The sequence below is a fragment of the Terrapene carolina genome, unplaced genomic scaffold, assembly GCF_002925995.2.
Source record: "Terrapene carolina triunguis isolate 2854851 unplaced genomic scaffold, T_m_triunguis-2.0 Scaffold48, whole genome shotgun sequence".
Taxonomy (NCBI): domain Eukaryota; kingdom Metazoa; phylum Chordata; order Testudines; family Emydidae; genus Terrapene; species Terrapene triunguis.
Genome location: NW_020664399.1, coordinates 82935 through 110045, shown reverse-complemented (window position 1 = coordinate 110045; position 27111 = coordinate 82935). Strand labels below are relative to the sequence as shown.

Genomic DNA, 27111 nt, shown 5'->3' with positions numbered 1-27111 from the left:
AAATACCTCCTCAATCTTCACCTGTATCCAGGCCAAGCCTCCTCATTGGCCCTTTCTCAGCTGTTTTCTAAGTGGACAGCTCATTCCCAGTGCTCATTTCCCTAGCACACTAATGCTGAACAACTCCTTCCTTCTCTGTAGAGTCACTCCCTTATCTCTTAACTGAGCGACTGGCTTCCCTTATATAATCCTACTAGCTACAGGACTCTTCTTGCTCACCTGACCCCTCCTGGGGCTACATTTTCCAACATGATCCCGCTTAAACTGATGAGCCCAGTAATATCTGGGCGGCAGCAGCAGCAGCTCCCTTAAAGGGCTGTCGTGTGTGGTTGAGCAGGCTGAATATCAACAGTACTGATAACCTCTTATCCCATGGGAAAATATTCTGTATATCTTGCCCAATCAGTTTCACATATTCTGAAAACTCCCTAGCCACACCCAGCAGGAGAGGAAAAGGAAGAAACGCTGTTTTCCTGCTCCTTTTTTGCTCGCCTCATATGGGTCTACTTCTCTTTTGTCTGATGCAGCTTCCATTTGCATCAGCACTGCCCTTTGGGCCTTCGGGTGTAGATGGGGAATGGCTTCATGCTCTGCCTTAGAGGATACACAATCAATTCAACTGATTCTTTTTAAAAAATCATTTCCATCCTCCTCCTTGTGCCCTCACTGGGGGAACAGAGTTAGTTACTAGCCTCCTCCTCAGGGAGTCAAGGATCCATTTTAGAGTAGGCATGGGGAATCTGCCACCCCTCTTCTCTCTGGGGAGATGTGTTCTGGCTAGCAGGGGGTGACATGCTTGAGGAACAGAAGAGGGAATTTTGAATGCCTAGCTTCAGTTAGATTCAGGCCCTTCTTTCTTCCCTGTGGCTTCCATGACAAAAAAAATCAGGCCGTGGTAAGGAAGAAGACAAGAGCTGTGCCTATTTATCTCGGAAAGCCTTTTCCTGGTCTAGCAAGGGTTTGTGGGAACATGTAGAAGGCACTTGCAGAAAAATAAAGGATTAACCCTTTAATGTACCATCCCTCTTTTCAACACCATTAGTTAACCACGGCAGTATTGTTCTCTTACTAGCTGCTTTGCTGCCAGCTCTCCTGCCCACAGCTATGTAAAATGTGTCCACTCTAAGTGCTGGCTCAGGTGACAGCTGGAGAGAAGCAGTTCTATCAATTCCTGCTTGGCTATACACCACAAAAAAGAGAGTATGCTCCTTTGGCCCAGTCTGACCCAATCACCTAACCTCAGAGACATGAAGCAGAGGAGCTTCCAGAGCTAACACAAAGCCAGCAAGGAGGAATTTCTCACTCACAGAGTCCCCTTCAACTCAACCACCTCATTCACTGGAGTAAAACACTCAAATTTAGCACTGCAGAATCAGGGCCTAAATGCTGGGAAGTGGAGTCCACTACAGAAGAGAAATCCCAGAAATGGGATGGGGTGGGGGGGGGTAGAAGAACAGGACAAATTCAGGCTCTCACATGGCCCTCAACATTGACTGTATTATCAAAATAGCAGACACTTGCTGCAGATTTTTTTAACTATTTCTCTTAGCCTTCTACACGAAACCATGTTTTATAGCAAAAAGGATCATGTTCAGAAACAGAGGGAGGGCCTAGTTCTGCAGTTCTTACCAAGACAAACCTGCCCACTGTAACTAGTGGGGCGAATTGTATCAAATAAAGGCTACGGCACTGGACCTAAAGCAGGCATTAATTTACAGTTAATTTTAACGTGTTTGTTTAAATGACAGTAGATTTATAGGATAACAATTGGAAACAGCAGCATATGCAATGTAGCAGGAGGGACCACTGTGGTCATCCAGCGAGACCTCATGTATAACACAGGCCATAGCACTTCCCCAGCAGAATTCCTAGAACACATCTTTTAGAGAAACATCCAATCTTAACTGAAAAACTGTCAGTGATGGAGAATCCACCACAACCCTAGGTCAATTGATCCAATGGTTAATTACCCTGTTAAAACTTCATGCCTTATTTCCAGTGTCAATTTGTCTAGCTTCAACTTCCAGCCATTCCTCTCCTAGATTGAAGAGGCCATTAATTATATATTTGTTCCCCATGTAGCTACATACAGACTAATCAAGCTCAATACATCTCACTCTAAGGCATATTTTCTAATTCTTTCATCATTCTTGTGGCTCTTCTCTGTACCCTCTGCAATTTATCAACAGCCTTCCTGAATTGTGGGCACCAGAACTGGACAGCACATTCCAGCAGTGGTCGCACTAGTGCCAAACAGAGAAGTAAAATGTCCTCACTACTCAAGGTTCCCATCCCAGGATCACATCAGCTCTTTTGGAATCAATGAATGAACAGGGCAAAATAAAGCTGTAAAACTTTCCATTCTCTCTCTCGCCTACAGTGACATCTGCTGGCAATCAGTAAAAGCTAACTTTCTGGTGAGCTCGTACCTAACTCCCTAATTCCTTGTCTCCTTTGCAAAGCCAAAGTTAATGATTTTTGTGCAGCTCTCCACAGACTGAGGGTGGAGGTAGAGGGGAACAATCTTTTTTCCTCCCCCAATGCCACAGTTGCAGGGCAGAGTATAAGTGCAGTAGCTGCTGCAGTCTACCCTATTGTTCAATGCAGTATGGGGGGTTTGGCAGTGCTTAGTGTCTGTGAGAGAGGGGGAGAACCTCAAGATGCAGCAACCCACCACCCCAAAATATAAACCATTTAAAAATTGAGCCGGGTCACTGAGGGATGGACTTTAAACACAGTCTTGCCAAGCTACTGCTCGCAGATTCTGACAGACCCTCCCCCCCCCCATTTTTTTTTCAGAGTACTTTAAGCACTTTGTTTTGGACAGAGGATCTGCATAGTCCTACACGTACTGTATCCCCTTGGGCTTCAATGTGTAGCAGAACTACAAGAGTTGCTCTACACTTATAACCTTCTGTATCTGCCGAAGGTGCACCATTGGTAACGGAAATCTTGATATAAATCACTCACTGATGTAAAATGAGTGAAAAAGTCCTAGTCCACCAGGAACCTTAATTGGCCAGTTTTAATCCCCTTTCTTCCCCTCAAAGCAATATATTAGAATCAAAGCAAACAAAAACAGACTGGCAATCCTGGAGTTACACTAGTCGAATGTTTAAGTAGTAGTAAAGGCCATTCAGAAGTGAGCTTTTTCAGTGGAAGTGAAGCACAAAAAGGAAGCTGTTTTGAACACCGAGTTCAGGCATTTAGGCAACCCTTAACTCCATACCATTATTCCTTAATACACTCTGACTCGGTGTGTGTATATTAGTAAAACAGCTACCATTAAGATAAGCGATGCTCGACTACATTTGCTCAGAGTGTAACAGATTATTTTAACTAATTCACTAAACCAATGTCAGATCAGAACTCACACTTCGCAAGTCTTAGGTTTTTGGGCCAGGAATGGTTTTTTCAGATTAAATTTTTCCATCTAATCTGGGAAAGAGATGTAGACAAGGCAAAAATATACTGTCAATGGTTTTTGCAATCTCCTAGATTATACTCAACCTAAAAACCTATGGTATCAAGAAATGAACACACTCATACAATAGATTTAGAACTGGGTTTAGCCTCAATATAACAAAGGATGAAAATGAAATAATTCAATTATGCTCTAGAGCAGTGGTTCCCAAACTGGGGTTCGTGAACCCCTGGGGGTTCACAAAATGTTACAGGGGGTTCTCGGGGGAAAAAATTCCCTAATGGCAGACAGAGCGGTCTCTAGGGACCCCGGGCAGCATGGGGCGCGGAGCCCCTGGACTTCCAAGAGCTAAGCAGATCAAAGCAAGCATATCTATCACACTGAGGAGATTTAAACTTCAAGACTCCTTCTAAGAAATGGAAAGGGAGCTGGATATTTTTTGCTGTTTTTAAAATCAAATAGGCAGCTAGTATTGTTTTTAAAATTATTATGAAGAACAAGTTTAATCTTTGTTGTAACATGCATTGTTTGCCTGGACTACTCAAGACCTGAATGCTTGTTTAGGAGGAACTCTTTGAGCTGGCTTCTTAAATACCTTCATGCTGTTTCACATCTGATACTCCTTGATGAAACATAGGTGCCTTGTCTTATAACAGGTTTATTCAAAGTGATACAAGCTACAAAAGTGAGATCTTGGAAGAGTGTTGCCATTTTCATAATGTAATAAAAATACTGTAATTATAAAATAACAAATAATGTGTAATAAGCATGTCATAAAAACAAATTTTATATTTCCAAGATCACTGCTTTTATAATTTATACTCTGGTAAAGGAGAAAATCCCTGGAAATATTCATTTTGAGGAGGGGGTTCATGAGACTTGACATTTTAATGAAAGGGGTTCACACATTGTTAAAGTCTGGGAACCACGCTCTAGAGATACCATGTCGTGAAGCCTTCACAGCTGGCACCCACTGTCAAGTGCTAGGAAGGTCAGATAATCAAGAGCGTTCCAAAATTTAAAGATCACCCACCTACATTTTCTTTCTTTTATTAAGCACTTTCATGCACTAAAGAGCTGCTCTGTTATCTTTGTGCTCTATTGACAAATATATATTTAAGAGTTTTAAAAAGCAACTAGGAATAAATACTCAAATCAAGGTGTACTTTGGCATTGACTAAAATGGGAGCAGAATCAGGTCAATATATATTTTTATTCAGCACCTGGCAGTATGCTAGCTGCTTCAAGAAAAATAGAGAGATGGTCCCACCACGGAAAAGTTTCTAATTTTTCAATTGCACATAACACAAGACAGGTAACAAGTAGCAAGACTAGAGGGGAGAAATGCACAGACTATGTGGGAACTACAAAAAACAGACACCAGACTGCAAAGTTCTCATCTCTACTACCTAGGTGCTCAGATACTACACTAATGGGAGTCACGTAAGTACCTAGCTAGGTAGCTGGATAACTAGCTACCGTATGTGCTATATTTTCCAACGTGTTCCAGTTTCAGTATTTTAACTGTGGCCACCTAAGGGCCCAACCCTGCAATCGTCACTCAGAGCAGCTGTTGCAGACATGGGTAAATGCCCACGGAAGAATACTCAAGGGAACAAGAGTAACTGGATCACACCACCACTCTCCTTTTCCATCCACCATCTTAGTTTCTTTATTTATTGTCTCCACAGAGGTGGCATCCACCACACTGTAGGCTTGTTCAGCAAAGTATAGAAGAAAATATAAGGGTCTGAAAGCAAATAACTGTCCATTCTGGAGCACCAGATAAAGGAAACACCTGCAGTCAGTATTAAATCTAATATATTTGAAATAGATGTTTAGTTGAACATATGTATACAATGTAGTTGAAAACTGAGTTTTTTGCATTAAAATATTTTCACAAGTTGTAACATGCAAGGCTGTTTCTAGTCTCTGAATATCCTGAAGTGTCCTGTTCCCACTGATGTCAGTGGTAGTTTTGCCACTGACCTTTACAGAAACATTCCAAGTGTTTAGCAGTATTCAGGCATCCACCACATTCTATGGATATCAATTATGCAAGTCTTTTGGGCTTGATGCCACAACCCTCACTTTCACATGTTGCCTTCCAGGCGCCAGGACTGCTCACATAAGTAAGGGCTGCAAGTCTGCACCCTAAATATGCCTGCACATTGCACAACTCAAAAAAACAAACGATTTTTTTTTTTAAGTTTTGTTTACGCTCATACATTTTAGTTTCAAGTACAATAACCCTTCTTAAAAAACAAGACGACAGCAATGTTCAAGATAGAAAATCAATCAGAAAAAACTACTTGTATACTATTTTCCCATTACAAAGTCCAGGTGAAGTGTAACAACTAATGTAAACTTAATTTGTAAGTGTCTTCTCCTTTTCCTTTGCTATCAGTAACTTTTCAGGTAATTTCTTGGTTATTCCCATGCCACTAGTAAATTGATAGAAACTGCAACAAGCCTTAAATCCCGTTTGATCCCAACATATTCTTTATCACAATGTTTGTTATGCTCTGCCCTTGCAGCTTCCAGGAACCATCTAACACAAAACATCATGTAATAATTTTCAATATAGATATAACAAAGATAGAGCCATTATTTATGGCTAGCATGTGATATCTAAGTGTGGTCAATATATACTATATACCATAGTAAGCACACTACACTCAGAATATCCAGAAGCCCATACATACTACATGGAAAAAACACAGTAACTACTTCAGACACTAGTTAAGAACTGGGGGCCAGATTCTACCTCCCTTTATGTAGGTGAAAAATCAGGAATAACCGACAGCCAAAGTTGGCCCTCACTATTTAAAATGAAAAACCACTTAAATCCCATGTAAACCGAGGACTTATCAGGCGGTTTTCAAAAAGCAGTTATTATGGACTAAGCATGCAAGATAAGTTTAAAAGATAATTCAAATGGAACAGCACAACCAAATTTTCTACACTGCTGTGTTTTTTAGTGTACCTTTAAATAAAAAATAAAAAAAATCAGCCTAACGGGTCCAATCCTATTAGGTAAAAAGTGCTTCCTAAAAGGGGACAGATACTCCCCTACCACTGTCTGGTTTGCATTCTATTTAAAGTAATTTTTACTTCTATTCTGATCATTTGCATGCCACATTTCAGCTTTAAACCAATTCATATGCTATGACAGAAAATCCTGTAACTATGACCACATTGCAGGGCACTGCTGCATTACTATTCAGGTTTTTTTTTTTTTTTTTTTTTTAAACCCTTGTGAAAGGTGCCAGATTGAAAGCCCTGAAGAATGGCTGGCCCTCAGAAAAGAGAGGCAGCAGTAGGGCTAGATTCACATTGCATGCCCATTTGGCTCAACCCTAGCCAGGTTTCTAGTGCAATCTCCAGATCCATTCAAATCCTTAGCCTCTCCACTGAGACTTCCCATAAATATGCCAATTATGATAACAGCTTTTGTGATATGGGCATGTGGTCACTAGGAACCGGATTGACACTAGTTTATTTCATGTACTCTCCCAAAATGCCACCACATGTTAATGACTTTCAGACAATACAGAGCTGAGTAGGATCCAAACTGTTGACCTCCAGGCAAACTATTCTGTAACCCCCATTATCAAGTCTCTCTGCCATGCCCTTTCAGGGGAAAAACAAACCAACAAGCTTTAATTTCCATCATATCTGCTCCTTAGTTTACATATTTTATTATACATAATCCATTTCAGAGATTTGTTCCAGAGAGCGCCATGAAAACTCATTTACACAAAGCAAGTGTTAGACCAACTTTATTTCCTAATCAGGTATTCTTTAAAGGGAGGTTGTGATGGGGTTTACAGACCCCACACAAAGGTTAAGGGAGTGAAGGAGCAGAATAGGGCCCACCAGGCCCTGCCCCTCAGCAGCTGCAGAGCATGCTCCAAAAGGAGGGCCTGCTTAAAAGGGGACTCTGACAGTCAAGTGGGGGAAGAATGAAGGAGAGGCTGTCTGCATGGAGGAGGCCAGTTTGCAGCTTCTGGGACAGAGCAAACCACAGGAGAAGGGTCTGGACTGTGGGTAAGACCTAACTGGGAGGCTGGGGGCCTGACCCTTTTTCCTCCTCTGCTCCCTGACAAGGGAGAATATCTGAACATTGAGAAGTGAGCTACCCCTTTGACTATCTGAACTGCTGAGACTTATGGGGAACTCTCCGCTGGGAGGGGGCAGAGTGCTGCAATCATCCTCCAAACTGAAGAGAGAACGGGGCCCAGAGGACGCTGGTCTGGGTGTATCAGCAAGAGACGCTCCTCTCCCCTTTCCCTTTGGGCTGGGATCTGGTGGAGAGGAAGGGCCAAGGTCTTTCTACCTTCTCCCCTCCCCTGGTCTGGAGAATCCAGAGAGCACCAGGGAACAACGGACCGTAACTCAGCCACCATGCCCATGGACCGTCCAAGCAAGGCCATCTCAGGACTTTGGGGACTGTTGAGTCATGGCATGCCTACTAGGCCTGTTAGCCCCAAGTCAGCCCACTACAAAGATCCTATTTGGAATTTCAGTTCAAACCTTTGTAACTCAAGATCCAAAGTACTGTAGGTTTCATCATGTAAATCTCATCATGACTTTATTTCAAAATATAGTGTTGGAAATTTAACGTCCAGGTCAGATTTGGATATCAAATTTATAAATCTGCCAAAATCTCGTTTACAAACTAGTCTCTTCACACATTCTGACTGGAATATTATAATGTCTGTCGTCTTCAGTTATAAGAGTCACCACAGGCCAGTCCTCCTCTGGGTCATTGGGATAAAGTGTGATGAATTCATCAGTGCTGTATTTATACAATCGATAAACTCTGATGGTATAGTGCAGAGCATATGCAAGAAGAAACATTTCCACCTGGGTTGGAAAAACAAAACAAAACAAAAAACGAACAATTAGAATGTAATCCATAATACTAATGTATATTTTTCAGGAGTGTTATTCTGTATAAGACGACCCTTAAAATGGACAACGAAGCTCAGATACTGAGATTCCCTTGCATGGGGAAATTCGCTGAAATCCCATCCTACGGATAGGCCATCCTCAGGGCTCAAGTACACAACCATTTCACACTGTGTGCTCATTAAAATTTTTGGCTATACTGTTTTAATCTCAAGTGCTTAAGGCAGTGAAATAGTTTGTTCGAATGTTTGAAAATCAAGCCACTTCATTTCAAAATGAGAGCTATGTGTGTTCAAAGCTTTTGAAAGAAATAATGCCACTTATTTCAGTGCTTAAGGTACCTAACTTTAAGCATTCAGGATTGAAAATTGTGGACCTATACCGTTATATTTCCTGAAAAGAGGCTACCAACCACTGAATGCTCCGTTACTCCACTGAGACAGATAGGAGTCAGTCCAAGTGCACTAGATGTTCAGAATTCAGTCTAAGACATGTACACCTCTACCCCGATATAACGCAACCCAATATGACACGAATTCAGATATAACGTGGTAAAGCAGCGCTCCGGGGGGGGCGGGGCTGCACACTCTGGCCGATCAAAGCAAGTTTGATATAATGCAGTTTCACCTATAACGTAGTAAGATTTTTTGGCTCCATAGGACAGCGTTATATCGGGGTAGAGGTGTAATTACAAGGGGTTCGGCTAGATTTGACTCCCCTTGGACAAAGCCTGAATTCTTACATTTAAAAACCAAAAACTGTTTAAAGCACTTTGATATACATTTGCTTTAGTATAACTAAAGCAGCATTTAATACCTGCTATTATTTTTTAAACTTACACAAGAGAGTTGTAAGGCTGAGGGGTAACCTCTGCTTGACGCTCCTTGTGCTGTATAAGTTTGATTATTTCAGGACTTTAGTTTCTGGTGCTACACATGTTAAAAGCAGTAACATTCTCTTTATAAAAGAAATATAGTTTTAAAAAATGGGAATACCTATGCACTCAGAATCCATGTCCCAACTCCTCTTTAGATCGTTTAAATGTCCCTTGACAGAGTGAAACAAGGACGACTGCACAAATAGCTGGAATAGAGTTGAATTGTGCCCCAACAGCAGCAGTGCAGACATATGTTGCTCAATAAAACTCTAAGGCATGGTACTTCCCCAGGAAATGCCAGGAAGAACATGAGTGTTGCGCCACCACCACCACACTTGAAGGTACTACGGGCATCCACTCACATCTGCACCCAGCCAATTCTGCCAGTTGGAGCAAGGTTGATGGTAATTTTTGTATGCATGCAGGTTAGGGCCATTGCCCCCCCCTCATTTAGTAGAGACTAGCACGGTCAGCAGCATTAGCCTCTGCAGTCCTTGGTGCTCAGCAAGTACAAGAACCTTATTAGGCCTGTTGCCTGCATGGATGTGAGGTAGCAGAGGAAGAGTTTCCCCCATTGCTTCCCACCTGTCTTGTGAACTCATACAGGGCCAGGCATACCCTGTTCTAGTTATAACTTATTATCAGAACAGTCTCATTCATTTCATTAGGATTAGTCACTGAGTAAAGTTCAACTCCATGTGAGTACGGGTGACAAAGCTGGACCCCCAAAAAAGTCAACAAGTTAAAGGCAGGTGATAGTTCCACCTTTTCAAGTAAAGTCGGCTAAGCACCTAGTCAATGAGAGATTAGTACAAAAACTTAAATGGGAACAAGATCCGGTCCTTAGCTATTATTAACACATGCACAGTTGAGCACTGCACTTAGGGTTTTTATCCTGCAACTACACTTCTGAGGGCAGTTCCACTGATTTAAGGAATCCGGTCTTCTTTTGAGATCAGGTTCCCTGATTTTTTTAAAATGTTTGTACCACCTTTCACACCAATATCCTCATTAACCAGTTTGTGATATATACATTAAGTCATGGTTCATTTAGGTAGCTGCAATTCCTCAAGGATGAATTACACCTTTTTCAGGTAATCAAGACCAGTAAAAATGTCTATCAGTCAGAAAATGGATTTATTATGCAGTTCTTGTTTCATATATGTTTCCCTTATGTAATTAATTTGGTACTGTTAGCTTTTCATATATACTTATCTTTATTTTGACATTTAAAATCAACATTTTAAATAAAGAGAAGTGGCCTGTTCTGGTACAATAAGAATCATGGAATACTTCAGTTACTTTACTAAAAAAAACTATATGTATAAAAATATGAGCAAAATGTGTTATCTAGGAGTTATACGCTTCAGAAAACGGGGGTTTACAATTATGAGCACAGACTCTTAACTAGATCACCATTAACAAGTACTGCTATTATTCCATTTACTGAGCAGCTACCTTTTTACAAGCATCAAACCACATCAAACTTAAGCTGCTACAGCTTTGCTGATTTCCAAAGCATTTCAGAAAATGTTTTCGTGTTCTGGTTAGTTCTGCTTCTACCACAGCAGGAAAGTCCTAGACACGAGAAAACTGCCATGTATACTAGAAGGCATAAATAGCTCTCCTTACTTGCTCAAGGCCTCCAGTGTGACCTATTTGATTCAAGTGATTATTCATTAGCTGACTGGGGCTGCTGGATGTATCCCGGGCAAACAATAGCCATGAGAACACTGGTACTTTCTTTCCTTTTTTATCATCATCATACAATTCAATAGCTGTGTTCAGCATCAAAAATTTCACAGCTTCATAGAGACTGTACTCCTCCTCTTCATTTGAGAACAATTCATCACAAGCTGCTTGTCTCGCTACAGGACTTTTCATTTCACTCATACTCTCCCACTATAAAAGCAAACATAGTATTATCAACATAAGTGACAGCAGATCATTCATAATTGCAAAAGGAAAGAAGGACCTTCAAGTGTAGATTGACACATTTTCAGCACAGCTACTTTGAATTAGATGTATAAAGGGCTCTCATGCCTTTTTTTTTTTTTTTTTTAAACTTAAAAAAAAATAAAATCTATTTATTTTAAATACTCCCATAGCTGTAGCCGCTGCTGTCTTTTTCCTGTAGCAACAAGAATCTGATGAGGCCAAGATCAATAGAAAGAAAAGGAAAGGGGAAAAAGTAAGGCAGAATGGGGTGGAGAGACAGATTCTGATAGGAGAGAGGCAGTAACCTTTTCATTGGCTGTAACAATACCTATAGTTTTCATATTCTCCCTGCATCTCAAATACCCGCACTGCTTTAGTTATTTTGCTCCGAATATTCTTACAGAAATTGCATAAATATGCATATAAGCAAATATTAGCATTTGAAGTAGTAAATCTGTGCCTATTTAAAATGTTTAAAATAAAAATGTAAACATATGCACACAGAAGACATGAATAAAGGAACCATTAAAACATTCCATTAAGCCAGGGGTTCTCAAACTGTGGGTCGGGACCCCAAAGTGGGTCACAACCCCGTTTTAATGGGGTCACCAGGGCTGGCTTAGACTTGCTGGCGCCTGGTGATGAAGGTGAAACCCAAGCTCTGCAGCCTGGTGATGAAAGTGAAGCCCAAGGGCTTCATCCCTGGGCCATAGGGCTCAGGTTACAGGCCCCCTGACTGGGGCTGAAGCCCTTGAGCTTTGGCCCCCCAACCCAGGGCAGTGACGGTTGGGCTCTGGGCCCCCCCCCAACCTGGGGCAGCAAACTCAGGCTTTGGTCCCCACTCCTGGGGTCATGTAGTAATTTTTGTTGTCAGAAGGGGGTCGCAGTGCAATGAAGTTTGAGAACCCCTGGAGTAAGCAGTTTCCATACTGTAATACGAAAAATCAAATGCTAATCGATAAAGAGTACAGCACTTGGGAAATGTTAGATGATAAATGCTATAACGGCTATATGTACATACATAAACACACAAATGATAAGGGGAGTAAAGACTCATTTTGCTATGATTCAGTCATTCTATCACTGCTTGCAGCCATCCATCACCCCACTGCCTCTCAGGTACTAAGAGAGTTTGTCCAATAGGGAACACACCTCTGCTCTAACTACGGATGTACGGTAAACATGAACCGAAATATTGAGCGCGAACCTAGAACTATGTATTTATAGTAATAAAATGTTATGTTGACAGACTAGTCCATGCATCAGCTAATTCAAGAAGGTAAAAGAAAGTTCCCACAAATTAGGAAACACAAGAAGATTCATTAAAAATGTCACACTGTAGTGGTGCAGTATAGTTCCTCACACCCTTCTGGTATCTTACATTTATATAGCATCTTTCATCCCTAAGGCTCTAAAAACACTTTACGTGGTACTACATAAATGCAGGAAATCCTTTCACCCCTGGGACTCAGAACAGCAGCTAGATGGAGTGCCAGTAGACCGCTTAACAGCAATAGTGAAGGGGTAGATGGAAAATATTGGACCAGAGTGCCAGGACAAACCTCCAACTCCTTAGAAACAAGGGATTTTTCCATGCCCATGAAGACTAGAAATGTCCTGTTTGTGAGGTCTCATCCAGAAAGCACACAGCTCTTCCCCAAATGAACTCTCTTACTTGGAACACAATTATCTACCTAAGTAGGGTGAAAGGCTGAGTCACCCTCACAGGAGTGTTACACTACCAAGTAGGACCATATAACGAATTGTGGCACTAGGTTAGTGCAACACTTACTGTGTTGCAGTAATACAACCCACATTGTCTCAAGCTGCCTCCTTCATTATGTGTATATTATGTTCATCATAACATGAAGGTCTGATCAGTTCCATAACTGTATGGCAGGAATATCTTGGTAAAACTGCTCCGGGAATAGGTTAAAGTCTTCCCACTTTTCTTGTGCTTTTAGGCAAAGAAATACTATGCCTCAACATGGAAGGGGTGAATTTGAAGATTTAAATATTAACTTAATACTAAAGAATTCTAAATTCCATTTTCTATTCTTAGACATTTTCTATTGCCTTTAATTGGTGTCAAATTCCAGATATGTTAAGTAATTAATTACCCTTCCTAGAACAATAATTTTACTCTACTAGAATTTAGGTTGAATTGGTGGAGAGCTAAACATACTTATTTGTAACTCACTAAGGAAAGTGAACATATAATTTATCCAACCTTCTTCCTTAGAAGTATTAAGTAGTCTTTAATTTCGTCACTTAGTTCTCCCATCTTCCTGCCCAGTTTCTGTCTTAGCTGCCACTGTTGGATCCAATCGTATTTGCTCAGCAGTTTTTCTGGAAGCTACAAAGTTGAGAAAAAAAAAAACAAGCAACTTATTAAGTCAAATCTTGGAAGTAAAATTGTGATATTTTACTGAAAATATTGCTACATATTGCTGCTTACAACGGTACCCTCATATTCTTCAAAAAAAAGCTGTTGTGTACAAAAAGTGCACACCAATTTTTTCCCCTTTTAAAAAAAAAAGAAAAAAGAAAAAAAGAACCAACGAGCTTGTTCCATCTCTTGTTGGACAAGAGCTGGAATTAATCAGCAGCTGGGAGATTAGCCCATTACCAGGCCACGAGCCAGTCACATAGCCTTTCCAATAACAAATTTAATTAAAGTGCACGTGAATGGTAACAGTCACCAACTGCTGGTGGTTTGAGGGATTGTGTGAAATTAATATTGGTTCAGTTCCACATTACTAAGAATCTTTTTTTTTTTTAAAAAAAAGGGACAAGCCAAGGACTGAATGGGGATGAGGACTCGGCTAGTGGCATAACACCCAAAACTTAACAATAGACCACTTAGGCCACCTAAATAAAGCTGAGGTAAGGCCAAGAGTTCCCCCCCATATGAATATTTTGTAGTCTTCAATATTCTTGAAGGAAGGCAAAAAGTTTTAGAAAATTGCAAAATATTGTAATCAACTCTTGCCTTCTATTTATCCTTTTTTTTTTGGGCCTACATGCCCAACCCGCACCTAAGGGGTTTCTTAAAACCTTATCAGCACAGCTTATGCTCACGCTGAGTAACAGTCAAAGATTTGCAGCGATTGTGTATTAATTGTCAAATACTAATGAGCTGAAATAATATAGTATTTGAAACTGATTTAGGATCAAATTTTAAGTGGCTTGAGAAAACTAATAGTCCAAAGAAATACATATTCAACCCAAAGTGTCCGGTGTAACTGAACTGTAGAAGCAGTTAACATATGATCAAAGAAAGGCAGACTTGGTTTAAGATTTTCCTTGAAAGAAAAGAAAGGGATAACTTAGGAGATGCTAGCATCCACATCTGCATAGACCCGGATTTCTTAAATATGTAAATTTTACCACAACAGCACAGAAGGATGATTTACTCACCTTGTAGTTACTTGAGTTCTTCCAGATGTGATGTCCCTAGAGCATAGTGCACTTCAGGTTGCACATGCACCCAGGACCAGTGATTTTTCCTTAAGAACGTCCATGTGGTCTATGCATGCACCTACACTCTCCTTGTGCTCTACATTGAGGGAATAAAGGGGGCTGCCACCATCTTAGCTCTTCTCTACAGTTAGCTCTCAGTAGGGGGAAAACCAGGCAGTGGGGAAGGAGGCTGGGTAGTGCACTACACAAGAGGGGTAATACACCCCTAAGAACTCGTTACTGCAAGGTGAGTAACCCATCCTCCTCCTCCAAGTGACTGTCCTGACCTAGCTCTGAAGTGGGGAAAAGGGAGTGCTCCATCATTAACAGTCGCAGCTTGATTTTCCAGCTTTTCCATGCCTTGGATTTGAGCACCAAACAGAAGTTTCACTTCTGTGGAATGTGCGACTCTTCCAGGCAGCAAATGTACTGAGAGTGTCTATCATGGACCAGGATAGCCTCTCTACATGTGAGGCAACATTTAAACCACAGTGAATCAGGCATGCCCCTCACAGGGAAGATTTTCCATAGAGGAAATAAAACAAACCTTTTCAGCAGCTGGTAGCTAACTAATACTAAATAAACTAAGGAGACCAAACTCTGCAAGCGGCTGAAGCATGCACAATGAAGACACACTAAGCTCCGTCTCAGGCTGAGGCAGTTGAGAAAGAACAGAGGTGATTCGCCCATGCAGCTCAGTCTGGAGCACGAAGTTATCATCAGTGCATGCGAAGGCCGAACAGACACTACTAATGAATCTCTCTGATCAAAGGTGCAAGGGTGCATGCACACCAGGGAATTCCCATAGGGTCAAAAGAAGAACCCGAGGGGTTGTGCAGATCCAGAGGGACAGCTGGTGCACAGACAATCCAGGAAGATTTTGGAGAGTGCTGGGGACAACTTCCTGGTGCAAGTGCTGGAAGAACCAGCTAGGGGCCGTACTCCTCTTGACCTACTGCTCAAACAGGGAAGAATTGGTAGGGGAAGTAGAAGTGGGTGGCAACATGGGCAGCAGTGACCATGAGATGGTTGAGTTCAGGATCCTGATAAAAGGAAGAAAGGAGAGTAGCAGAATACGGACCCTGGACTTCAGAAAAACAGACCGACTCCCTCAGGGAACTAATGGGCAGCATCCCCTGGGAGGCTAATATGAGGGGGAAAGGAGTCCAGGAGAGCTGGCTGTATTTTAAAGAAGCCTTATTGAGGGTACAGGAACAAACTATCCCAATGTGCAGAAAGAATAGCAAATATTGCAGGTAACCAGCTTGGCTTAGAGAAATCTTCGGTGAGCTTAAAACACAAAAAGAAAGCTTACAAGAAGTGGAAACTTGGACAGATGACTAGGGAGGAGTATAAAAATATTGCTCGAGCATGCAAGGGTGTAATCAGGAAGGCCAAAGCAAAATTGGAGTTGCAGATAGCAAGGGATGTGAAGGGTAACAAGAAAGGTTTCTACAGTTATGTTAGCAACAAGGTGGTGGTCAGGGAAAGTGTAGGACCCTTACTGAATGGGGGAGGCAACCTAGTGACAGATGATGTGGAAAAAGCTGAAGTACTCAATGCTTTTTTTGCCTCAGTCTTCACAGACAAGGTCAGCTCCCAGACTGCTGCACTGGGCAGCACAGCATGGGGAGGAGGTGAGCAGCTCTCAGCAGTAAAGAACAGGTTAAGGACTATTTAGAAAAGCTGGACATACACAATTCCATGGGGCCGGATCTAATGCATCCGAGGGTGCTGAGGGAGTTGGCGGATGTGATTGCAGAGCCATTGGCCATTATCTCTGAACACTCGTGGCAATTGGGGGAGGTCCTGGATGACTGGAAAAAGGCTAATGTGGTGCCCATCTTTAAAAAAGGGAAGGAGGAGGATCTAGGGAACTACAGGCCAGTCAGCCTCACATCAGTCCCTGGAAAAATCATGGAAGCACTCAAGGAATCCATTTGGAAGCACTTGGAGGAGAGGAAGGTGATCAGGAACAGTAAACAAGGATTCACCAAGGGCAAGTCATGCCTGACCAACCTGATTGCCTTCTATGATGAGAAAACTGGCTTTGTGGATATGGGAACAGCGGTGGACATGATATATCTTGACTTTAGCAAAGCTTTTGATACTGTCTCCCACAGTATTCTTGACAGCAAGTTAAAAAAATATGGATTGGATGAATGGACTATAAGGTGGATAGAAAAAGCAGATGGTCTTCTGGAGCAGAGAAGCGTGCTGAGTAAGTGAAGATAGCTCCACAGCTCAGGTCACAGAAGAAGAGGGTGCTGGCTCCAATGGCAGCCACGACTGCATCAGAAGGAATCATCCCAGTAGCAGAGGGTGCTGCGGTTTGCCCTTCAAAGGAGTCCCAATCCAGTCCTTCCTTGTACCAGGTCATCCTGATACAGAGCATGATGCTCCTGATGACTTGGTAAGGGACAAGGAATTTCTGCCTCTTTTTAAAAAGGCTTGGATGGGTAAGCGCCCTAACCTTTGCTTTTCTGGGCGTGCTTATGTCTCCCTGCCCTGGCTCTGCTCTCCAGAATCTCTTGCAGTCAAAGGTCTTGGAACTCCCCAGGACTGTAGAAGAGGGGCCATTCCTACCTTCTTCAGGCTGACATACAGCAGGGGTCCCTGGCCAGAGGATGGTCCTGCCTTCCTGGCCTCCTCCATGAGCAAGCTTTGGAGCAGAAACTCCCTGGACTGATGACTTCCACTTAGGAACAACCTGTAGATGCCATACCTTGACAGGACAAGTGCTTCCCTCAAGGAGTGCAGACAGGTGTTGTGACAGTGTGTGACCAGGAAGGGCTTATGTCACACACAGTGATTTTTTGAAGCTGGGGATCTTTGGCTTACTCCCCTGCAACCACTGGGAGTTCAGAGTGTGGGGGAGTATTCAAATTGCTCCCTGTCATGGTGGGGTGTTCCAAAATAGAGAACCAACCCTTAAAGCTTGCTATGAAGATTTTAAAAACTACTTACAGAAAAAGCTGAAGTCAGCATGAACACTGAAGCTCAGTTCTTAGGATCTAGGATGAAGACAGTGGTGATCCGGCAGCAACCCCTTTTATTCCCTTAATGCAGAGCACCAGGAGAGTGGGGACACATATGCGGACCACACAGACACTGCTACAGAAAAATCTCTGTTCCTGGGCACATGGAGTATATGGGTAACCTGAAGTAACTATAATTCACTACATAAAGGGACAATCACTCAAAGAGCCACCAAAATTCTATTTTCTTTTTTGGGGGGCATAATTATACAAATATCCATTTGAAGACAAGAATATGCAATATCAGAATCTTAAAATCAGTATATTTTTAATTTTAAAAAACTTTATTTTTTAACTCAGGGTTGAAGTATTGCTAATTGCCACTAATACACCTCCCTCGCATGCACTCCGCTGCTCTCTTTATGCCCACTGCTGAATGAATTTCAGCACAGCACAAAGCTTACTATTCTATTATGGTAATCTACCCTCCTTTTAAAAATTGCAAAAAATAAAAAACCCACAATGATATATGGTTCAACATTTTCCATTTTAAGTTTTTTACAGTCTGATTGGTAGAAAAAAGTTAATATGAAGTCAATATATTTAAAAACCCACCAAGTAGGAATTACACACCTCTAGGAAGCTCTCGTGCTCTAATGCTCTTTGATACAACCCCTCAAAGTGCATGTTGGGAGGTTTCATTTGCAGGAGTGGGTTACCCCTAGAGACTATTTTTATGAAGTCCTTTGTATTGTGCTGTTGCTGCAGATGTAATCCGTGGCAGTATTGCTGTCAGAAGTTACAAGACAACTCTGTCAGTGTACTTCTGCTGAAAAGCTATCATATTTTGGAAGTTTTAAAATTGGATTTAACTAAAGGGATTAGAGCTTTACTGTCTCAAAAGTAGTAGATAATTAGGGCACTGAGCCTTTCTATACCAAAATAGTTCTGCGATTAAAATATACAATTATGACCGTACAATAAAGGAAACAAAATATCCATTTACTACTTGTAATGCCAAATGCACTTGTAATAAAAAGTCAAGGTAAAATATAAATAACATTCAAAACGTGCACGAGTTCCTCAATTGCCCATTGTAAGGGTACTTTCAACTTGTCTCATTAATGAACTATCTGAAGCAAATCAGAATGTTTCACAATAGCATTGTAACAAGAGCACTGTTCAACTGCCAAATACTTTGGCTAAGCTTGCATTAGAGCATCATAGGATAATTTTGACCAAACTCTGCAGACAATGAAAAACACATCTGTCATGGGTTCTGAACGTCGTGTATTAGACCACAGAATCTGCAGTTTCTAGTAGCAACCCCCCCCCCCCTTCTTTTTTTTTTTTTTTTTTTTTTTTAAGTGAATTTACTGCTGGTGAAGCAACAGAATGCAAGTATCAAAAGCCCAAACAGTCTAGTTATCCACATTAGTATAGAAATATTTTTGACATAAGCTTCACCATACTACCAATGCACCTCCAACTTGATGTTTAGGTGTACGAGGGAGTTACTGAACTCAATACATTCTCCCCTTAATACCAAAAGATTACAGTTTCCAAGAGGAACAATACATTTAACCTCAAGGTAGTTATTCACAAACTGTCGAAGCTGCACTGAAGATTAATTCAATGGAAATCTCAAATATTTAATTAAATTAAGGTATATTAATTTTTTTGAATATTGTCGCAAATACAATAAATTCCATATAGTGACTTTCATGCTATATAAAATAAAGGAACCAAGAATAGTAGTTGAAGATGGATGGTCCTGTGGTCAAATAACTGGGCTGTGACTAAGGCAGGGGTAGGCAACCTATGGTACGTGTGCCGAAGGCGGCACACGAGCTGATTTTCAGTGGCACTCACACTGCCTGGGTCCTGGCCACCAGTCCAGGGGATTCTGCATTTTAATTTAATTTTAAATGAAGCTTCTTTACTTTACATACAACAATAGTTTAGTTATATATTATAGACTTATAGAAAGAGACCTTCTAAAAATGTTAAAACGTATTACTGGCACGCAAAACCTTAAATTAGAGTGAATAAATGAAGACTCGGCACACCACCTCTGAAAGGTTGCCAGCCCCTGGACTAAGGAGACTTGGGTTCAGTGCCCAGCTCTAAAAATCACTTTATATCTCTCTCTGCCTCAATTTCCCACCCACCCACCATCTTTAAATCTGGATTAATATTTGTGACAGATATTGCAACTCCATGCAGTATCTTCAGAGACCATTGTATTAAATTTGTGAATGGTTTATATGTGATTATGCTACTCCATGGGAGAGGTTACCACAGCTCCTCTAGGAACTAAAAACTGTGTGTTTGAGTGAGAGTGAGATTATATAGGCACATCACTGAGACTACAACTCTAGAGTTGTACGACTCCCTGGGGAGGTTTGCATAGATGGTTCAAACTGAGTTTTCCAAAGATTCAAACAAAGTGACTTTGGTATAATAAGGTGAGTTTTGAACTGACAGAGGGCCTTCTTTATGGTCCAGCAAACGAATCTGAGCTTTTGTCCAAGGGGGCCGCTATCCTGCGGAAGGGTTCATAGACTATCAGCGTTGGAAGGGACCTCAGGAGGTCATCTAGTCCAACCCCCTGCTCAAAGCAGGGCCAATCCCCAACTATATCATCCCAGCCAGGGCTTTGTCAAGCCTGACCTTAAAAACCTCTAAGGAAGGGGATTCCACCACTTCCCTAGGTAACCCATTCCAGTGCTTCACCACGCTCCTAGTGAAAAAGTTTTTCCTAATATCCAACCTAAACCTCTCCCACTGCAACTTGAGACCATTACTCCTTGTTCTGTCATCTACTACCACTGAGAACAGTCTAGATCTATCTTCTTTGGAACCCCCTTTCAGGTAGTTGAAAGCAGCTATCAAATCCCCCCTCATTCTTCTCTTCTGCAGACTAAATAATCCCAGTTCCCTCAGCCTCTCCTCATAAGTCATATGCTCCAGCCCCCTAATCATTTTTGTTGCCCTCCACTGGACTCTTTCCAATTTTTCCACATCCTTCTTGTAGTGTGGGGCCCAAAACCGGACACTACTCCAGATGAGGCCTCACCAATGCCGAAGAGAGGGGAATGATCACGTCCCTCGATCTGCTGGCAATGCTCCTACTTAAACAACCCAAAATGCCATTAGCCTTCTTGGCAACAAGAGCACACTGTTGACTCATATCCAGCTTCTCGTCCACTGTAACCCCTAGGTCCTTTTCTGCAGAACTGTTGACTAGCCACTCGGTCCCTAGTCTGTAGCAGTGCGTGGGAGTCTTCTGTCCTAAGTGCAGGACTCTGCACTTGTCCTTGTTGAACCTCAGATTTCTTTTGGTCCAATCCTCTAATTTGTCTAGGTCCCTCTGTATCTTATATCTACCACTCCTCCCAGTTTAGTGTCATCCGCAAACTTGCTGAGGGTGCAATCCACACCATCCTCCAGATCATTAATGAAGATATTGAACAGGACCAACCCTGGGGGCACTCCGCTTGATACCGGCTGCCAACTAGACATGGAGCCACTGATCATTACCCGTTGAGCCCATTGGAAGGACATTGCCCTGTTAGGCCCATAAGACAGAGGGATTATATTTATTGATAAGCATGTAGAAACTTTTGTATGTATTCTGTGCAAAGCTTTTGTCCCAAGAATAAACATGCCTGTTGAGACAGAGCTGTGTGGTAACTTGTAAATGCTGGCAATTCACTGTTCACAGCCCTTGGAGAGAAAGCAAAGCCATGTTGTTGGCCTGGAGGAAGACTGGCTTGCTGGGAATACCACACACAGGGGATATGGCAGGCAGCCCCGTAGCCTTAAAAAACCACTATCAGAAGGAAGGAGGACAAGGGTCCCTACCCAGAGACATGTGATGGCTGGAGACCTGAGCCCTGCCTGATCACGCCTGGAATTGAGCACAGAAAAGGAATATAGGTGCAGTTATCTCTGAAACTGTGACAATAGTATGTCCTGATTTCACCAGCATGTTGTGATGATAGCTTCATCAGTGTTTTGCGTTGCTCATGCAGTACAGCAATGAGGCCATAAGATTGCCCAATAGAGAAAAAAAGTTAGTTCTTACTTATCAGGAGATATAAGTTTGAAGCATACCAACGTTAAGTCCTCACTCTGAAGCCAGTCAGGAAGTTCAGAAGTTTGGCTCAGTGCCTGGAACAATGTTGCTCTGAGAGCACAATAGTTATCACCTCGCACTCTCCTTATAGAGGTAAACTTCTGAGAAACTGCTTCATATCCCTGTATAAAAATACAAAATAAATTGCAGTAACTATGCATAAAATACATCAAACCCGCATTAAACCTGACATAATTGCTCAAATTAAATGCCCAAATAACAGATCTATTTAACAGTCAACAGCATTTGGCCCAATATTCCACAGACAAAGCTCAAACGCCTTTGTTTGAGAAATCTAATAGGAATAGAAGCTATTTAAATATAAAAAAAACAAAAACAAACAAACAAAAAAACACAACCACACCACACAGCAGCCAAAGTGAGAAACCAAACCAATCATTAGAAGTAGGAGTTTATTAGAAGGTTCAGGGAATTGCCAAAGTGACTTAAGGAGCACAAATCACAGACTTTCACTGAAACTTGTGCTCCTGACTCTTAGGCACTTTTGAAAATTCTACCTATTGTACCTTTTGGACCAAAGGACATTACTAAAGATGTTGGCTGGACCATGTGAAATATCAGCATCAGAACTAGCACATTAATTAAAACATGCAGAATGATCCTGAACCAGCTGCTTACAACCTGCAGATGTTCTCAATGCAGGAGTTGAGGCTCCCTGGCAGGTAAGTGTGGAGGCATGTGCAGTGACACTGCCTGAAGCACATTTCTGCGTAAATATAGAGGACTCCAGTTTTATAACAGTGTTAAATTAACAAAATTGTTAATTTTACATATTGAAAAAGTAGGTTCTTCAACAATCATACAAAAATTGACATTTCCCCCCTCATTTTTTTAATCATACCCTTTGTTCAGCTACCCTCACTCCACCCTAAAAACACTTTGTTAGATGCCTCCTCCTCCTCCTCCTCCTCCATCGAAGTATTAACTTTTATTGGGGGTTGGGGGGGAGGATTGCAAAAGAGTGTGTATCTAGTAATGTTCTTGCAAGACAGAAAACACCACATAAGCCAAAAGCCAAAAACATGATACAGGATGGTTGTCCCATTGGCACAGGACACCCTGCATGACAGTGCTAAGAACTATGGCAATGGGTGCTTTAGAACTATACACAGACGGATTGAAAAGAAAAAACCTTGAATGGCTCTAAGCAGACTTTTTATTTCTGTTGAAATTGGCAGATACATACAAAACATGCAATCCTCTGGTAAGTATAGCAGACAGTGTTTTGACACCCAGTTGCACAAGTATGACAAAAAACAGCCTTGCTTTAGTTCAGCTGTTACTAAGCAAAATTGCCATAGAAGTGTGTCTTGTTTACACCATACCACACCACACACTTGTTTTATTTAATGCCTGCTTGTATTATTGTATATTTATTTAACACTGCTTGTATTTCTGCTCCAGTATCACAGTTGGTTTTGGGATGTGCTGAAGAGAGGTATTTTTTTTTTTTTAAATCATTAAAAACACACCACACCACACCAGTTCTTGGGGTTTTTTTCCTGTGAGTATAGCCAGTCACTCTGTTGCAGTGCACACTACCAATGCACTCACCAGCAGAACAAGGAAAGTTATCCGGAGGCATGATACCTTATAATCAATTCTGTCCTCATTTTGTCTTTTCTTGGTCAGGCCTGAACTGAACCTCAGCAACACTACAAATTTCATTCAATGGGTCAAATTCTGCTCTCATATCTTGCAATAAGTTGCAAGAATAGAATTTGGCCTAATGACACTTAAAGCCCACTGCACAGTAACAATAAGTACTCAAGGTCAATAAAAAGGCTTTTAAAAGTTGTTTTAAAAATACTAAAAACTGTTTAGGACCCCAAATAAACAGAATGCTTAGATTAAAGATTTAAAAAATAAATCAAATTTAAAACAAGAGCTCTATTCTCTACGTTCTTATTCTTTTCTCATCCCCATAGTCTGAGCATCTTTCAGCAGTTCATTAAGCAACATGACCAGTATTTGTCACGTGTGGTTCATTCTCTTTTACGCTCCCTCCAGCAAAGAAGCGTGTGCATTTGAAGTGCTCTGGTAAATTTCTCCCCACCCAAAATACATACGTTATGTGTTCATATTGAGAAAGCAAGGCCAAAGAACTAAGACTAAGCTGAAGATCAGTTCCTCCTTTGCTTAAGTAAGAGGACCCTAAATCTAGATTCTGTATTCCCCATACTACAGTCAATGGCATTTACAGCTAAAGCAAAGTTTGGCCTTTATTTCTCTCATCAGCTCTCAGAGAAGTAAAAAGTCTCTGTCATTTAAAGGAAAAAAAATTGTATTTTATAAATCTTATGTATTCTGTTAATGATTTTGCAAACTATTTAGCAATCAAAACAGATTTTTAAAATTCTCCCATTCTAGATCTACCTGAAAGTAATGCTGTACCCCTAAAAAAAGATTAATATAAGCAAGAGAACATGCAAAAAAACCCAGCCATTTTTCAAAAGAATTGAAGGCTCAGGTTAAAGTCTCAAACTTTTCTTTTTGGAAGTTACCATTTCTGGTCATCCACCCAGCCTCAGTGGCTTTCAAACTGCAAAGAAAGTGTTGGCAGCTATTTGTTATACACAGATAGAGGGTTTAAAATTGGTGGGCAGGAATCATCTCACTGACCTGGTACCACTAACATTTTCATGACCGAGAGTATCAATTAAAGTGCCTTTGTAGCTATAAAACCTTAATAAACAAAGTCTTTCTCAAAACTCTGTCTGTCACTGCCCTTAGCAGTTAAAGAAAAGTAATGATTAAACTATTGTGTACAGCATGTAGCTCATACCTGTAAGCCAACTCAACATAAAAGAATCATGCACTTAATATGTGTTTCCAGGATATGGGCCTATTTTGGCAAAAAGTTACAAAAAACCCTTCCAAGCGCGGGGGGTGGGGGGGTAGAAGGGAGGGGAGAGAAAGGTGGTCATACCTTTTTCATACGTTTTGCCGCCGGTGTATTTCCTCTCCATTCTTTTTGGCAGTACTCTATGATGTCCATTTCAGGTGCAACACTGAGTTTATTTTCTGCCAAGATTGATCACATTTATATTATTATATACACACACATTAAATTAAGGAAAAGTATAAAACAGAGCTACACAATGAAGTGGTTGTACTTTATTCATCAATACACTCAAAAATAAAACCAGTACTAATCAAAGAGAAGTTGATGTAGCAGAGCTCTAATAATAAAAATAGTATCTTCTGTTAGTATCAGAAGAAAAAAAAAAATGCTCAGGAAAGCAGAGAGCAAGCAAAAATGATGGTGTGATCCAGCAAGGAAGGGACCCCAGCAACTCCCCCTTCTCCTCCCCTCCCACCCCCCGGAAAAAAAAAAAAAAAAAGCATGAGAAGGAAAGGGGAGACTGGTAAACTCTCTCCATCCCTCAGCAGCCAGAGAGAATGAAAGGAGAGCTTCCCTCCCTTCCCTCAAAAAGGGAAGAGACAGAGGTGCAAGAACCCCACCCACATTTATCAAACACTTACTAGTTAAGGCCTGGTCTACACTACGGGATTAATTCGGATTTAGCAGCGTTAATTCGAATTAACCCTTCACCCGTCCACACAACAGAGCCATTTAGTTCGAATTAAAGGGCGCTTTAAATCGATTTCTGTACTCCACCTCGACGAGCGGAGTAGCGCCAAAATCGATTTTGTTAATTCGAATTAGGGTTAGTGTGGCCGCACACCACCGAATTAATGTGGTTAAAAACCGAATTAATGTGCTTAGTGTGGCCGCGCACAATCGAATTTATACAACCTGTTTCCCAAATTCGAATTATCTAAATTCGGATTAATCCCGTAGTGTAGACATACCCTAAGTGTGGTAGGAGAAGTTTATTTCCCTAGGCAGGGCTGAGGAACACAACCCTTCCTGGAAATCCCACCAACTTCTATTCCAAGTAGTTAGTAGCGATGCGCTAACAGTGAAGAACACGGACCATAGATCCCAGGAGTGGGAACTTTCATGTTGCCTATTAGCTAGTAGTGTTTGATAAATTTTTCAAGCCCTGTTACACATGTACAAGCACAACACACAAAGGTCATCCATCATCAACTCTTTCAATTGGGTGTGAGGAAATTTTGAGAGCGAAAGAGAAAAATTACAGGTAGACTGTAAAAGTCTGATTGTAGCCAAAGTGATTTTATATTACAGTTTTCACTGGATGAAAATGTGCATTGTGTTCAACTGTGAGCAGTAACCGCCACCACATTTACACACAGATATAGTTGAGCACAAGATCTTTGCGGATGAGGGCAACAAAGCTAGAAGTGTTATTATAATAATAAGCTATTCTACTATACGTGTGTAATGCCATAGACTAAAGTTCAAATGTACCTGAGGAGCCTGTCTCACAAACAGGTAATACTTTTTCTCTCTCTATTTCTTCTGCATCACGGTACATGTCCTCCTCACTGAAATAACATTGATACACACTTCATGTAACACCATAGATCTTGTCGGCATTCACATTTACTCCATTTCCCACTGGATGTAGTAATTTAAATCATTCTCAAAAATATTACTAGAAAATTCAATGTTTTACGATTATCTACATTTATTATGCATTTTTAAAGGAAATAAAAATCTTAATTATGTGGTGAATGCTTCCCCCCAAAAAAGAGTTAGGTAGATCATATTCTCAGTTCCAGGACATCCATGCCAGTAATAGATTACTGCCTCCTTCCCTAACATGGGCTCTGCTGGTGATGTGAACCCCACTGAAGACCACATGGAATGGTAAAATAAGTCCCCTTTTTATTTTGTAATTATTTTTACAATATTGGCCAACTCTAGCTATGTTTAAAGGGTCTTACTGTTATTTATCATGTGTGATATCACAAGTACTGTAAAAATATATAATAAATTAAAAATACAATACTTACCTTAACCCTATGCACAAGCTCTAACTGGGATTGAACGGCAGCAAAAAGCATGCTAAGGTGTCATACTGAGTAGGAGCCAGTAATCTATGATTGATTTGGATGTCATGAACTTGAAAGACAAAAGCATGTCTTAAATATTGATGTACTGCATATTCCTCTAACCGATTCTGCCAGGCATTCAGCATATAATTACATAATAATCTGACTGTAACACAATCTCAGCCTTACAAAACTTCATGAATATTTACCATCAAGCATGTTATCTACTCATTTGCTCGATTAGAATGTAAAAAAAAATACTTTTACTTGCACTTCAAAATCTTAACACCCCCACACTGCTTGCCATGAGGAAGGAAAAAAAAAAAAAGCAAACATCATACTGGGATGTATTAGGAGTGTTGTAAGCAAGACACAAGAAGGAATTCTTCCGCTCTACTCTGCCCTGATTAGGCCTCAACTGGAGTACTGT

At 41.1% G+C, this 27111-nt stretch overlaps 1 protein-coding gene across 3 annotated transcripts in view; it reads right to left on the bottom strand.

Annotated features, from left to right (window-relative positions):
• Positions 1-8001: 8001 nt before the first annotated feature.
• OTULIN (OTU deubiquitinase with linear linkage specificity) overlaps positions 8002-27111 on the bottom strand; it is a 40272-nt gene continuing 21162 nt past the window's right edge. For all 3 annotated transcript variants that reach the window (XM_029912493.1, XM_024209985.2, XM_024209986.2), the window contains exons 3-8: positions 26095-26171; positions 24685-24779; positions 21713-21856; positions 13384-13509; positions 10848-11117; positions 8002-8293 (exon numbers count right to left, since the gene is read on the bottom strand). In XM_029912493.1, coding sequence (XP_029768353.1) covers positions 8099-8293; positions 10848-11117; positions 13384-13509; positions 21713-21856; positions 24685-24779; positions 26095-26171 — 907 coding nt within the window. In that variant the 3' untranslated portion in view covers positions 8002-8098. The remainder of the gene's footprint in view (positions 8294-10847; positions 11118-13383; positions 13510-21712; positions 21857-24684; positions 24780-26094; positions 26172-27111) is intronic.